The sequence below is a fragment of the Perissodus microlepis genome, chromosome 1 (genome assembly GCF_051167445.1).
Source record: "Perissodus microlepis isolate ML-2025 ecotype Zambia chromosome 1, ASM5116744v1, whole genome shotgun sequence".
Lineage (NCBI taxonomy): Eukaryota > Metazoa > Chordata > Actinopteri > Cichliformes > Cichlidae > Perissodus > Perissodus microlepis.
In genome coordinates this window covers 3156308-3170059 of record NC_140461.1, presented here as the reverse complement: position 1 = coordinate 3170059, position 13752 = coordinate 3156308, and the positions used below count along the sequence as shown (strand labels likewise).

Genomic DNA, 13752 nt, shown 5'->3' with positions numbered 1-13752 from the left:
GGGTTCACTGAGGTGATCCGGGCTGAGGCTGAAATGATTTCTCCTGCAGCTGTTTGAAACACTCGGCTGACCTCAACGCGTGCAGATGTTGGGTTGTGTGATGATGAAACTTTGGTGACGCTTATTTAAAATTAGTTTTTACACTACCTGGTACAGGTACAGTAATTTACTTTTACAGGTGGTAAATGAGATCCTATAGGTGTAACTCTGCATGTCACAGTACGATCAGAGAGGTGCTGTATGATTTTAAAGTTCATTGGAAAAACAAAAGTCGACGTAACAGTAATGACGTGAAAAACTAAAGAAATTTGTCATTTTATCATCATGACCTGCCTGATGAGGCTGTTGTGCTGTTGTCTCCGTATTATTCCGTAAAACCTAAAAAGAAATGTGTGTTTGGCTCCAGGTCAGCTGATCTCAGAGAGAACACAGAACAGGAAGCATGTGAACAAACTCAGTTTATTATTCAAGTAAAAAGTGACAGCAGACGCTCAGCTGAGGGTTTATTTACACACATGTACAGACACAAACCTGCCATCCTCACAGCACGCCGGCCCGCCCGCAGACTGACCCTGGGTCAGCATGACAAACGGACGCGGCGGCGAGGAGACGAACTCAAACTGTCCTTATTTACAACACAAATGAAAGCAGCTGTCCGACGTCCGGGTCAAACAGGAGGAAACGCAGAACTGCAGCAGGAAGCAGACGAACCTGCGCGCACACACAGACAGATTTAAGGTATGTATGGAGGTGTCGCGCATCACCTCAGAGACATGAGACTGGGCTCAGAGACCAGTCGGTGACCTCCAGCAGCCGCTGAAAGGCTCAAATTCAAATCGTGTTTATATTTTTACCTGGTGATCAGTGTTTTCTTGGGGGCGGGGCTTACAGATTAATGCAGATTACTTAAAGGCGACCATCCTGAGCTCACTGACTCTCTGATCTGTTGCGAACTCATTGTTATAGCTTTTGCTTCATGTGTCAGCCTTTTCGTCTGCCTGCCTGTCTTTAGAAAGACTCGCATGGTTAAAGTTATGATTAACAGTTTGCTCAGGTTGTATGCCTTTTTTTCTTTTGTTTCCCTTTTTGATTTTTATACTCATACTTTGCTTTCCCGCTTATTTTCTGCAATAACCCAAAAAGCCGTCAGGGTTTGCCCATTTCCAGTTTTCCCCCCAAACACAATCCCTCTGTGAGGACCTGCAGACTTACAGGAACGTCATTCAGGCGAGCTGATCACACGATGGTTGCCGGGCTGATGACTGCAGCTGCTTTCTGAGGACAGACGGAGAACACGATCAACCAAACATTTATAAACACAGAGAATTTCCCAGAGAATCACCGAGCCGCTCGGAGAGATGACAAACATATTTAAAAATGCTCTAACTCCGCCTCCTTCATGGCGCTGCCTGCACTCACAGCTGAAATGTACGGGCTGTTGAGGTGCTGTTTGCTGGGGGAAGAGGGGGAGGGCTCCTCGGGCAGCGCTTCCTGGAGGTGAGAGGACACGCAGCCGCTATCGGAGCCAGTAGAGCCGGAGAGGCAGCGAGACGACGAACCTGAACTCTCAGTGGCTGAAGACAGAAAAAAGAAAAAGAAACTGCAGTTAGGCGTTAACGTGAAGAGGCTGGAGGATTGGGACGAAGAGCACAGATTACGCAAACCTAATCTGAGACTCATGAGTTTAGGTGTGTGCTGACGTACTCATGGAGGGCTGGCTGCTGGTCTCGTGCTCCTGCTCGTCTTCCTCGATGCACGAAGCGCTGAAGGAGCTCTGAGCGGTGGGAGGAGGGGGGATGCTCTGACTGCAGGAGGGAGAGGAGGATGTTATAAAACCAGCACAAGAACCTTTGACAGCAGGACAGGTAAGTCTCACCTGTACATGTGCAGATTGAGCGGTCCCAGCAGGCTGGCTGAAGATGGGCCTAATGCTGCAGGGTCAGAGGTCACCGTTCCCCTTTTAAAAGGATTCGAATGGTCGAAGACGGAGACGGCGATGGACGCCCGCGTTCTGGCACCTGAAGGACCCAATCACCGTTTTACTTTTTGATCATCAGTAACTAACGAGCTGATTGGTGAATTCTAGTGAAAGTAAAGTCTGAGCGGCACCTCTGCTCTTCATCATGTAGTGAACGGCTCGGTCGCTGATGGCCGCGTCGCTCGGCTGGATGTCCAGGAACGGTTTGTTGCCCACGCCCATCGACACCATCTCCTTCAAACGCATCTCTGCTGGCAGAAAGACAAACGGGTGAGTTGATCTCCGACACCGACGCTCTCCGCTCTCCTGAACGCTCCGCCATCCGCACCTTTGTTCCTCGTGGCCTGGGTCCACAGGATTCGGGCGATGTCGTTTGTCCAGGCGTGTTTTGCGTCCGTCGTTGTCGCCTGAAGGATGAAGGTCTGATTCTTGGATGTCCTCCTCCTGAACCAGATCTCAAACCTCAGCCCGCTGTCCCCCGTCGACTCTGTCAGACCAACGTCCGCCGTCTGCAGCACAGGCACACGTTTTCTGCTCAGAAAGTTCCTCGCCTCACGGTTGGCGTGGGCTCGCCTGCTCTTGGAGAGCTTACCTTGAAGGAGTGTTTGTAGATGAAGACGTCCAGCCCTCCCTCCATCTTCTTAGGTTTACTGAAGAGGACGAGCTCCTCGAACAGGAAGATGCGACGCTGACATTTCCTCCTCCCGCTCCAGACAGTGAACTCGTCCTGCCGGATCAGCTGACCCTGCTCCTTCAGGTTCACCTGCAGGCAGAAGAAGAAGAAAGATGTGAGCTGATTGGGTTTATTTCCTAAGAATAGCCGATTTAATTAAGTTCACCTCAGTTTGTAGGTAAGGTCTGGAGGTAAGCTGTGGTTCCAGTTTAGTAACATCACCTTTTCCACAAGATGATGAGGTACAGATTCACCTGCGCCCTCCCATTTGGACACTTTCCATTTACCTCTGCATTAGTGCGCTGTAAGCCCGGCAGATCTAAATATGTCCCTGTGATATTTGTGTACTATTTAGGCGCGAGATGATCTCATCACAGCCTAAACTTCAGTGTTTAATGCGGGCAAACAGCAGCATTATGCTGCATGCTGGGAAGTGCTGCAGTGCAGTGAAAACATTTAAGGTCCATCGAAACTTAATTTAAGACGTTTTAGACTTGGGCACGAATGACGACGCTAAAACAGGATTATAGAAAAGTAAAAGACCATAAAAGCGGCTCTGCTGAGGCTCATGGGACACAGCCCTTAGTTTGGTAATCTGAACACAAAGGAATGGCTGGTCAGGCTTTTTGGAGGCTACCACCAGCCTCACGGGGAGCTGCAGTCTGCTGGAGGAAGCCTCTGAACTGGCTTCTGGAGTATTTCACAGCATATATGGAAAATAGTTTCTGATACTGTTACGCTGTTTAACTTAAAAGAGCAGAAAACACAAAGAGGGAGCGTTTAACGACACGGTCCAATTTAAACGTCTCACCTTGAGCTCCGTCTTTATCATGAAACCCACAACAAACACAAACCTCCCATCTTACTGTGGTAATCATGTCCATCAAGGCGGTCGTGTGATTGGTTTTTAGTTGGACTACTAAAAGTTTTTCAGGATTTTGGATCCAGGAATTTTTAGGAGACCATAATCAAGGATTTTGGAACAAGTGATCAGTTCCAGAAGTTCTGCTCCTTGAATTTGATTCATGTGTGATGTGGAGGGGACTTTCACCTCAGATCAATATTTCTGTTGAGTCTAGAACACGAGTTTCACCTGAGCTCAGATCAGGCCACACTTACGTCACAGTCTCGAATGGCGTCCATGGCCAACAGGTCGTTTCCATGGCGAAGCTGGAACTTGACCATATTGGTGGCAGACTGCAGTGCAGTAAGCTCCGCCTCTTGTGCCACGCCCACCTCCTTCATGAGGTCAGTGAGGAGCAGCGCATATTTGCTCATCCTCTGAACGGGCTTCAGCAGGTAGGAGGACAGGTCCATCTTATCGCCCAGCTCCAGCTGCTTCCTCTGCAGGAACGAGGGGGGCAGGGGTTAGTGTAAGTACAAATATGAGGTCACGTTAAGGTCAAAGGTCAGAGGTGGTGGTTGTAGTTCTCACTCTGAAGAAGGAGTGTCCGTGATTCGCCAGAAGAGCGTCAGACTTGGGTTTGTTCTTGCTGTAAAGAGCGTACAGACCGAACTGCTCCTGCTGTTCAACACAAACACATTCACACAGAGTACATATGAAGAGTGTGTGTGTGTGTGTGTGTGTGTGTGTGTGTGTGTGTGTGTGTGTGTGTCCTACATGTCTGAGGAAGCAGTGTGGCACTCTGAGCGGATGCTTCGAGCAGGCCTCCAGCTCCTTCAGGAAAAACTGGCTGTGGAAGTCGAGGAGTTTCTCCAGGTTGCCGAAGACGACGGTGCGTTTCCCCCTGAGATCCTGCGGGAGGTCTGCTCGGTCCATCTCGGGGAAGTAGTGATGTATGATGTAACGCAGTGAGCGGACGTACTCGCGCTCCGTGTTCACCATCTCCTCCACAATGTGACGCAGCTTGCTGCACACACACACACACACACACACACACACACACACACACACACACACACACACACACACAGATGTCAGCAGAGAAGTGTCAGTCTACAAATTCAGTCTGAGAAACCAGGATTACCCACCTGCCCCTGGGTCGGGGTTCCCCCGTGGGTGTGCTGGGTGTCCCGGGGCTATGTGGCCCCTGTCCTGCCCAGCTGTGAGAAGGCGTCCTGGGGCAGAGCGTGCGGTCTGCTGCCTCAGTGCTGCTGACCTCCAGACCACGAATGAACACACCCGTGTTTCCTCTGCGCACTGGCTCGCTGAGGGCGCGAGCAGACGGGCTGTAGCGCGACGTCTCCGGGGTGGCGGGGCAGTCGAAACTCTGAGTCTTCCTGAGCTGCTGTCGTCTGCAGGAGAAGGAAGAGGAGGAAGAGGAGAGGGAGAAGGAAGACGATGATGGAGTGAAGCAGGGAGAAGAATCCAGGCGGTGGAGTCTGGGACTGCAGGAAGTGATATCCACACGGTCTGAGGACTCGTCTGAGGAGGAGCTGCGAAAAAGTCGCCGGAGGAGCGGCGTGTGCTGCGGGGTGGGAGGGGAGGCGGAGGCAGCAGAGGTGGAGGTAATGGAAAGAACCGAGGAGGCATTACAAGGGGGTGAGGAGGCCTTTGTTTTCTCCTCTGGCAGGCGGGAGGAGGATGAGGAGGTGTCACGGGCCCCCCAGAGTCCTGACAGAGACTTCCTGGAGGAGATGGAGCTCCTGCTGGAGGAGATGGAGCTCCTGCTGGTGGCAGAGTCAGAGCGGCGCCTGTGGGCGGAGTCACGCGTCTTGAATGCTGCCTCCATCTTCCTGTCAAACATCTTCTTGGTCTCTTGACACTTTGACCAAGCGAAGCTCCACTGACGAAGGCCTCGCTCGCCCCGCAGTTCACCCGCAGTCACCTTCATTTCCTGAAAACAGGCGTCTGGGATTGGTGGGTGCAGACGCTGGTAGTCCTCCAGGCAGCCAATCACAGCTTGGCATTTGTCTGGCAGTGTGCAGTCCTCCATACTGATCCCAGCTAGGTGACGCATACCCTGCAGCGCCCAGCCATAAGCCTGCAGAGAGAGAGGGGAGAGTCACATGGAGAGCTGATGGAAAGGCGCCATTCCACTTCCTGTTAATCCCGCTGTATAGAAAATGACTGCAGTTTAGCTGAAGTACAGCAGGGGGCGCTCAGGAGAAAGTCAGACAGCATCAAAAATCTGTCAGAAATCAAATAAGACGACTAACTAAAAACAAAAAACCCCAAACAATCAGCATTCACGCCGTAGTGCGTGCTCATTGGTTGGTTAAGGACAATAGAAAACACTCTCAGTGGCACCCTGTTCAAAATGATAAGTAAACATCAGAACCAGAGCTAAAGCCCAGCAGGAACTTTATGTGTCCAGCTGGTTGTGATGGATGAAGGAAACGCTCTCGGAGGCTGCTGCTCGCTCGACGCTTCAAATCAACATTTACAGACGCTGTGACACCCCAGCGCTCACAGAGGTGTTTTACTATAACATGAAAAACAATCTGAAACTCAAATATCATCGTTTAAAAAATTCAAAGAGCAGAAGATCTATTTTGTCCAGATGACATGACCTTTGACCCTAGACAGCAGCCCACTGAAGAAATGTTTTTTTCTTCATTTTAATAAATTCAAAAGCAAAAAGACTGAAAAAAGAAAAAGGCAGGAGGTGATGGGGTTACTTTAGCTGGTTATGATGGGAACATTTTAAGTTTCCCCAATCAAGCTGAACACCCACCTTTTCCCCGCCCACTTTTTTTTTGTTTTTTGCTAGGGTCACACACAAAGATGCCATGGCGCAGGTCCTCTTCTCACGTGGAGGAGGTCCTAAAAGGCCCGCACTAAAACAGCTGACGTAACATGTAAACTTTTAAACCATCTCTCTGAGAAAGACGTTTTCCTCGTTTGTTTTCAAAGTGATGATGTTTCCTGGTCCAAGCCGGACCAGCTTTTCCTTTAAAGCGAGCAGAACTCGGACCCAACACTGAAACGTTCAGGGCGTCTCCGTTTTTTCTGTCTGTTCTGACAAACAACAAGAACAGACCGACAATGACGTCACTCTGCAAGTGTGTAGTCAGAGAGCTTTGAAGTGTGAGCTCGTGTTTGTGTGCGCACCACAAAGGAGTCGACCGCCAATCTCCTTTTTGTTGAAGGCTGGAGGGGGAGGAGAGCGTGTGTGTGTGTGTGTGTGTGTGTGTGTGTGTGTGTGTGTGTGTGTGTGTGTGTGTGTGTGTGTGTGTGTGTGTGTGTGGTAAATTAAAGACCAGAGGCCTCCTGCTTCTCCACTGAAGAATGACTGAATGAGTCTTTACCTTCCTGACATGCAGCTAACATATTACTTCACCACTAAAACAGCAGGAGACACACACGCACACAAGGTCATGTGCATGTCAGTTCGGAGCAGGTTATTCCAAACTTTTCAAGGCCTGGAGAGGAAAAGTTCAGCAGCGCTGACAGCTGGTTGGGTTTGGGGGGGGGAGCAGGGTGTGGCCAGCAGAGGGCGCTGGAAGCACAGCAGGGTGAGGGTTCACTGTGAGGGTACAGACACCCTCTTCAGTGCCTGCTGAAAGAAAACAACCCACCAGCATCGCAGAACACTGAGGAGCAGCTCTGACACTTCAGTCTCGGCTGATTTGGTGACAGCGGCAGGCACCGATGGTTTGAGTCTAAACGTGCAAAGCACAGAGGTTTGTGGCACAACAATCATCTGCTGCACGCCTGCCTGAGAAGGTGGAGGTGTGCTCCAACATCTATCTCTGCCTACACCAACTCTTCAATCAGTCTTCCCAGAAAGGCTCAAAGAGGAGAAATTGGTCCAAAAACAGAAGGATGTGTCAGTTAATATTTCATTAGATAAGGTCTAATAATAATCCATTCAGACTGAGATCACTGATCTGAGACCTGCTGAAAGTGAGCCAGCAGGATTTAATCATTTAATGAACATTAAAAAAAGCGCTGTAGGACGAGGCTTCCCGTCTTCATGAGGTCGACGTAAACAACCAAGGCGGTGACACAGATATGATCCGACAGGACGTGCTAACAATGAAACCATATGGACATCGATGTGGCAGGAGGCTACCGGGTCAGCGCTCTTCAGACCGATTAGCTGCTGATGTGTCCTGATCGCTGCAGCCGCTCACTTCCCACATGCACAAAGGTGTGTGTGTGTGTGTGTGTGAGAGAGAGGATCGTCACAGCAGTCCTTTATTGTAACTGTACTCTTTATCTTCGATTCTACAACACAACAACTGTGGGTACATTTTAGTTGTCAGCCAGGTTTAATCATTTTATTAAGATCTGATTGGACCACTTTAAATGAAGATGACTTGGGGTGTTTTCAGAGGTCCATTTTATAATGAATAGTTTACCTGCAGAGACTGTGGCAGACAGTGGTTGGACTGTGGAAATGACCAATGTAGATCTCAATATTCTGACTGTATAAAAAGCTTTTCATGAACCCAGATACTGTGTGTCTTTGGACTATTTCAGCAGCATCAGGCTGGGATGTTTTCCACATGTAGCACACAGCAGGAACTACTCTGTGGTTTAGGTAGAGAAACACCTGGTCGAGCGTGCAGGAGGCAGCACACATGATGGCCGGCCGTTAGCAGTGACTGTCTGAGACGGTTAGCATTAGCTGCCAGGTTAAAGACTGGAGAATTTAACGATTGGAAACTTGAACACGCGCAGCTTCTTTGGACCAAGTTGAGGGCTGCTGTGCATGTACCATTATTACCAAAGGCTTACCCTCCCTCATGTTCTACTGGAGGTCTCTTCCTGTTAAAAGAGTGTTCTTCCTCCCCATCATCACCATCATCACCAAGTACTGCTCACAGAGCCCAGTGATCACATGAGCCTCTCTAATACTTAGGATCTTTACACTTCAATATAAAGGTCCTTCAGATAAGTGTTGTAAACTGTTCATATAATAATATGAGGAACAGATTGTTCCTTGGGTTTCTTCTACTTTCATTATTTTAGCATCGTTCGCATCGATTTATAAAGTAAGGCTGAAGAAATGTACTGCTTTCCAGTAAGGAAGCTTTGGATCCAGCGTTACTGGACCATTTCCACTTCACAAACCTGACAACATTTGCTTTTAATCTATTTTCAGACCTCCGACAATCAATGATCAGAACAGATGCCGATTACGTTTCCGTCGATCAATAAATTGATTATTCGGCCGATTGTTTCAGCTCGACTCTGGATGTTTCCAAACAAGAGAGGGAGTGAAAACGTGGGGCAGAGAAGGGGAGGACTCTAATTAAAATAACATGTGGTTGTTATGGTGCTGCAGGGGGGGGAGGCAGGAGGGGGGATAAACAGGAGCACACGGGCTGTGGTTTTGGGGACAGTGGCCCTGCAGGACTCCAGGCCTGGAGCCAGTCAACCAAAGAGGAGGAGGGGAAACAGAGGGAGGGCGGAGGAGGCCAAAACCTTCCAAACCATATAAAAGGAGGGGGTAGGGCTCCTTTCCTCCTCCTTCAGAGGAGTAGCGGTGAACCTACTTCAAACGGTTCTGCGGTTCCTGGAGGAGAGCGTTTTGTCTTCAAACTCTTGTTGATGTGAAAGAAGTCTTTTGTTTCACTTTGTTTCTTCACTCTTTGCTCTGTTTCTACAGTCTGTGCTTTTATTCTGAAGTCTTCATATAAAAGGAAGAAATGTCAAACAAGGCAGAATCCTCCAATACCAGTGTTTTTATGCCCCGACGTCAGAAACAGCTGTGCCCAGAGGTGCCGTGTTTTCAGGTGTCCATTTGTCCCATTCTTGAGATACTTAAACATGGCAAAAAAAATTACTTGAACTCGAAGATGGAGGGTAAGATTTTCATGGTCAAAGGTCACTGTGAGCTCACAATATTCAAGAATTCAGACACTACCTGACAAACTGTCACACATCGTTTTCGGTGCAAAACGGAAAACTTAAAAACATAAAACTGACAGATGCTGTATCCTGTCCAGATCAGAGGAAACTGATCTCCTTCCTTTCAATATAAAATCACTTATTATAAAAACCACATCTACATGCTAGCATGTCATAGCTGACAGAAGGGAACTGCTGCCAGAACGCAGTCGGAGGAACTGATCCGAGGAGGTGTCGACAGTTTGGATCACAGCAGGTACCGACAAGGTTCAGAATGAACCCAATACTGTGTTCGAGTGGTGCGTATTAAAAAAAATGAGCGGACACATGACCAGATCCGGTGTATCGCCGTCCGAGAAGAAACTAGGCAACGTGGTGAAACTATTCTGAAAACGAGCCCACGTGGAGCTGCTAGCGCCTGGCCAAACCTCGCTGCTGTGCTAAAAGCTGTTATTCTTAAAGTTTCTTAAAGAAGTAACGGGTGAACTGGAAATGGATCAAAATGATAGAATTCATTATTTTTCCCCAGTATCTAATCACGATTAAGTGATTTTACCAAAAATATTTAAAAATAAGTAAATACAAGAAAAAACATAAAGTTTTCTCCAAATGCTGCTCATCCCCTCTGAAGAGAAAACTTGGTATGAATCAAACTGATTTTGGAGACTGAGCTCTGATAGCTGTGGTGGAGCAGCTGGTTTACTGACTGGAAGGTTAAAGTTTCTTTACTGGCTCCTTGAAATGAAATGACAGTGTGTGCAGGTACAGCAGAATAAACCTGTAGCCTGAGATTGCTCCCTTTATCGTCCACCTATGAGCACAGAGCGCTCTGCCAGCTGTTGGAGTTTTTTCCTGCCACTCAGCTGTGAACAATGTGGACACGACAAAGCGGAAAAAGGAACGATGCTGCCGCTGTGACTGCTGTGAAATGGAGCAGACAGCCAGTTTTATATTTGCTAATACCCATTTCCTTTCCTTTCCTGCAGCTTGCTAGCTGGAGTCTCCGTCCCCAAAACACATGACAAGCAAAATTACCTCCGACACACCATCATCGAAACAGACAGTAATCCTGTGTCGCTTTATATGCAAAAAACACGAGTCGGGGTGGGAACGTCACTGAGCCGCAGCAACATGACAACATGCGTGATCTGGAAACGACACGATAACATCTGCAGCAGGTAAACTGGTAACACACACGCAGAAAGAGAGGGAGAGCGAGCAACAAGCAGCAAGAGCAGCTTCAAAGATCTCTGCAGTCAAAGTGACGCCAAGTTAACATCAAACGGCTGAAAAACTGCCACACACACACACACACACACACACACACACACACACACACACACACACACACACGTGTGCTGATAAAACTTCTCCAAAGCAAACCTCAGCTGTGTGTGTGTTTTTAAAACAACAACAACAAAAACAGTAAGAAGTGTGTATCGTACCTCTGTGTGTTCAGCTGAAGCTCTGAAGCCTGAGTGAGGCACGCAGAGAGTGGCATCCTGACCACACACACACACACAGACACACAGTGACCCCCCCACACTTCATCAATGGGCTGAATGGCAGATGGGCGGTCCCAGGAGGAGAGGAGGGGGGGCATCACCACGGCGACAAAGACTTTGTGGTGAAAGGAATGAAAGGGGGATGGAAAGAAAACTTGGCACCGGAGTGATACCTGGACTACACACACACACACACACACACACACACTCGTGTGCATGCTTCATTCCTGTCTGTGTGTGTCAGGTCAGTACTGCCTGCTTAGTGTATCAGAGAGGAAACTTCAGCACACTCTGTGGTTGGTGTTGTGCAGAATTTGGTGGCGTGACTAAAGCATCCAAACAAACTTCACTGGTGAAAGTTTAAACATCGGTCTGAAACACGTGCCTGCCGACCGGCCGAGCCCACCGCTGAGTGAGAGGCGGATCGGATCCCCACAAGCTGATGTTTTCAGCCACAGAGCAGACATGTCAGGACAGGACAGGAAGCGAGGCTTGAAAAGACTTCCACAGAATGAAAAATAATCTTCTTGTCATCGCAATTTCAATTTTTGTTTTCCCCAACAGAGAGGCTGTTTCTCTCCTTTGGTTTAGTTCAACAGCTAAACCAGTTCAGCAGCAAACCGAGCGAGTAAAAATGTGTCGGTCCGTCATGTTCATTCACACGAGCTTATGAGCTATAGCAAAAACCATAATTACTTTCTTGGTAATTGTACGCTTGATTTCTGTACCAACTTATCATGAAGTGTCTTTTTACAGGGAATTTCGGATCATCCTTTCGAAAAACAAATGAAATGAAAGACAAAGGTCTACGGACGCGCGAGGTCGTCAGAAGGGACTTTGGATGAGCGGCTGTTTTTTTGAAGAGGCAGCAGGAGGCCCAGCAGCTGCTGCACCTCGGGAGATGATATAGAAAAAATAGTTTGTTGCAGGAATGTGGACCATGTAACTTCTTCGGGCTAAGTGTGGCTGGGACCCATTGTGTGTGTGTGTGTGTGTGTGTGTGTGTGTGTGTGTGTGTGTGTGTGGTGGGATCTGGACAGATCAACTGGATTCTTGATTTTTCAGTTGTCACAGGACTTGTCAGGGCTGGAGTCCAGAATAAGTTGCTGCCCCACGTGGAGGAGTTAAAGTATCTCAGGGTCTTGTTCACGAGCGAGAGACTGACAGACTAGATTGGGGTGGTGTCTGTAGTGATGTGGACGCTGTACCGATCTGTTGTGGAGAAGAGGGTAAAAGCAAAGCTGTCGATTGACCGGTCGATCTACGCCCCTGTCCTCATCCTACGCTGTGTACGTCCTAATATGACACGAGTCTAAATCTTTTCTGAAAGTGCGCCGGAGTTCACACCGTGTCGCTCTCGGTTATGATGTGAACAACGATCGAAGAAACTTTTGTGGTCGGTGCTTTTGTTTTTATAGGATGTCTGAGGGACAACTTCAACTGTTTCATGACTGAATTTCAAGAATCTGCACATTATAAAAATATCAGCATGACATAAAAACACACAAACAAACCTACAAGACAGAGTCATGTGGACAAAGACCATCACCCCCCTCACACCCCTTTACAAAGAGTCCAGTACACAAAGCAATATTGACACTCTCTCCCCCCTCTTCATCCTCCTGGCCTCAATACAAGCTGTCAGTTTCACTGCAGGGAGACGATATGAGGAGGAGGAGGAGAGACACGACAAACCAGCTGCTCCCATCCACATTCAGCTGTTTTACATGCAGCTAAAATTAGATTTCTGAAGATGGATTCGAAGCTGCTCAGACAGAGCCGACAGGCTTCTCAGATGGTTTAAACCGAGAGACAGTTAAACATGAAAAATCAGAGCACAGCTGGAGCTATAATCAGAAAGAGCAGTAAGTACTGTTCACAACACTGAAATTCACTTTTAAATATAGATTTACACATTTAGATGACTGTGAGGCTCAAACTGCCATTAAAAACCGATCCGATGAGCCACAGCCTCAGTGACTGTACCTGATCTAAGAAGCCATAGAGTTGGACGGCCCGCTCGATGTTCTGCCCGGTACTGCTGACCCGCTGAGTGAAATCCTGCAGCTGAGCCCAGAAGGAGTGAACTTTGTCCTCGTAAATGTGGAGGTCAGCGGACGGCACGTCGTCCCGGCGCTCCAGCCGAGACAGCAGCTCCTTCCCTTGTTTACACTGGTCCTGCACACAGAAGAAACAGACCTCATCCTCTGTGGGGACCAGTCCTCAGTATGGGCTAAAAGAAATGTTTGAACGAGTGAGAGAGAGAGTGTGTGTGTGTGTGTGTCGTACGTATGCCGTTGTGCAGAAGTCCTTGTAGTCCTGCTGTTTTTCATTCAGAAGCACCAGAGAGTCTGCCGGCTCTTCCAGACTCTTCAGACGAACTTCACCAACCTCCTGTAGCCACGTCTTCACCTGACACACACACACACACACACACACACAGTAAGGTAAACTTCACATTAACATGTGATCCAGAGGATCAAACCTCCCACCCTGCCAGGTGAGATGCGAGGCATGTCCTCTGCTCAGTTAAATCTAAAAGCTCTTTCTTAAAAAACCAAACAGAACTCCAGTCAACACTTTTTTTTATGGTTACGAAGTCAAAGAATGACAGAAAAACAAAAAATAAGGCTAAGAAAGGAAAAAGAGAACCAATCAATGCTGCAGCTCTTTCAGCTCGTCTATGCCTGAGGGCCAAATGTCTGACAGTTCATCCACACCCGCAAGCAGCAAATCGCTCACATATGGATCTACTTTAACCTGAATTACCCATTTATGAAATCCATATATCATCTAATGTTTATTCATTTTCCTAATCATTCATTGGTGAGTG

The 13752-nt window shown here is 48.1% G+C and overlaps 1 protein-coding gene across 2 annotated transcripts in view; it reads right to left on the bottom strand.

Annotated features, from left to right (window-relative positions):
* Positions 1–443: 443 nt before the first annotated feature.
* The window catches only part of plekhg4 (pleckstrin homology domain containing, family G (with RhoGef domain) member 4), an 84305-nt gene continuing 70996 nt past the window's right edge, over positions 444–13752 (bottom strand). For both annotated transcript variants that reach the window (XM_084926852.1, XM_084926858.1), the window contains exons 11-24: positions 13209–13331; positions 12906–13097; positions 4644–5596; positions 4273–4522; positions 4087–4176; positions 3771–3995; positions 2571–2741; positions 2307–2487; positions 2110–2226; positions 1877–2018; positions 1705–1805; positions 1420–1574; positions 1213–1275; positions 444–711 (exon numbers count right to left, since the gene is read on the bottom strand). In XM_084926852.1, coding sequence (XP_084782978.1) covers positions 1237–1275; positions 1420–1574; positions 1705–1805; positions 1877–2018; positions 2110–2226; positions 2307–2487; positions 2571–2741; positions 3771–3995; positions 4087–4176; positions 4273–4522; positions 4644–5596; positions 12906–13097; positions 13209–13331 — 2739 coding nt within the window. In that variant the 3' untranslated portion in view covers positions 444–711; positions 1213–1236. The remainder of the gene's footprint in view (positions 712–1212; positions 1276–1419; positions 1575–1704; positions 1806–1876; positions 2019–2109; positions 2227–2306; positions 2488–2570; positions 2742–3770; positions 3996–4086; positions 4177–4272; positions 4523–4643; positions 5597–12905; positions 13098–13208; positions 13332–13752) is intronic.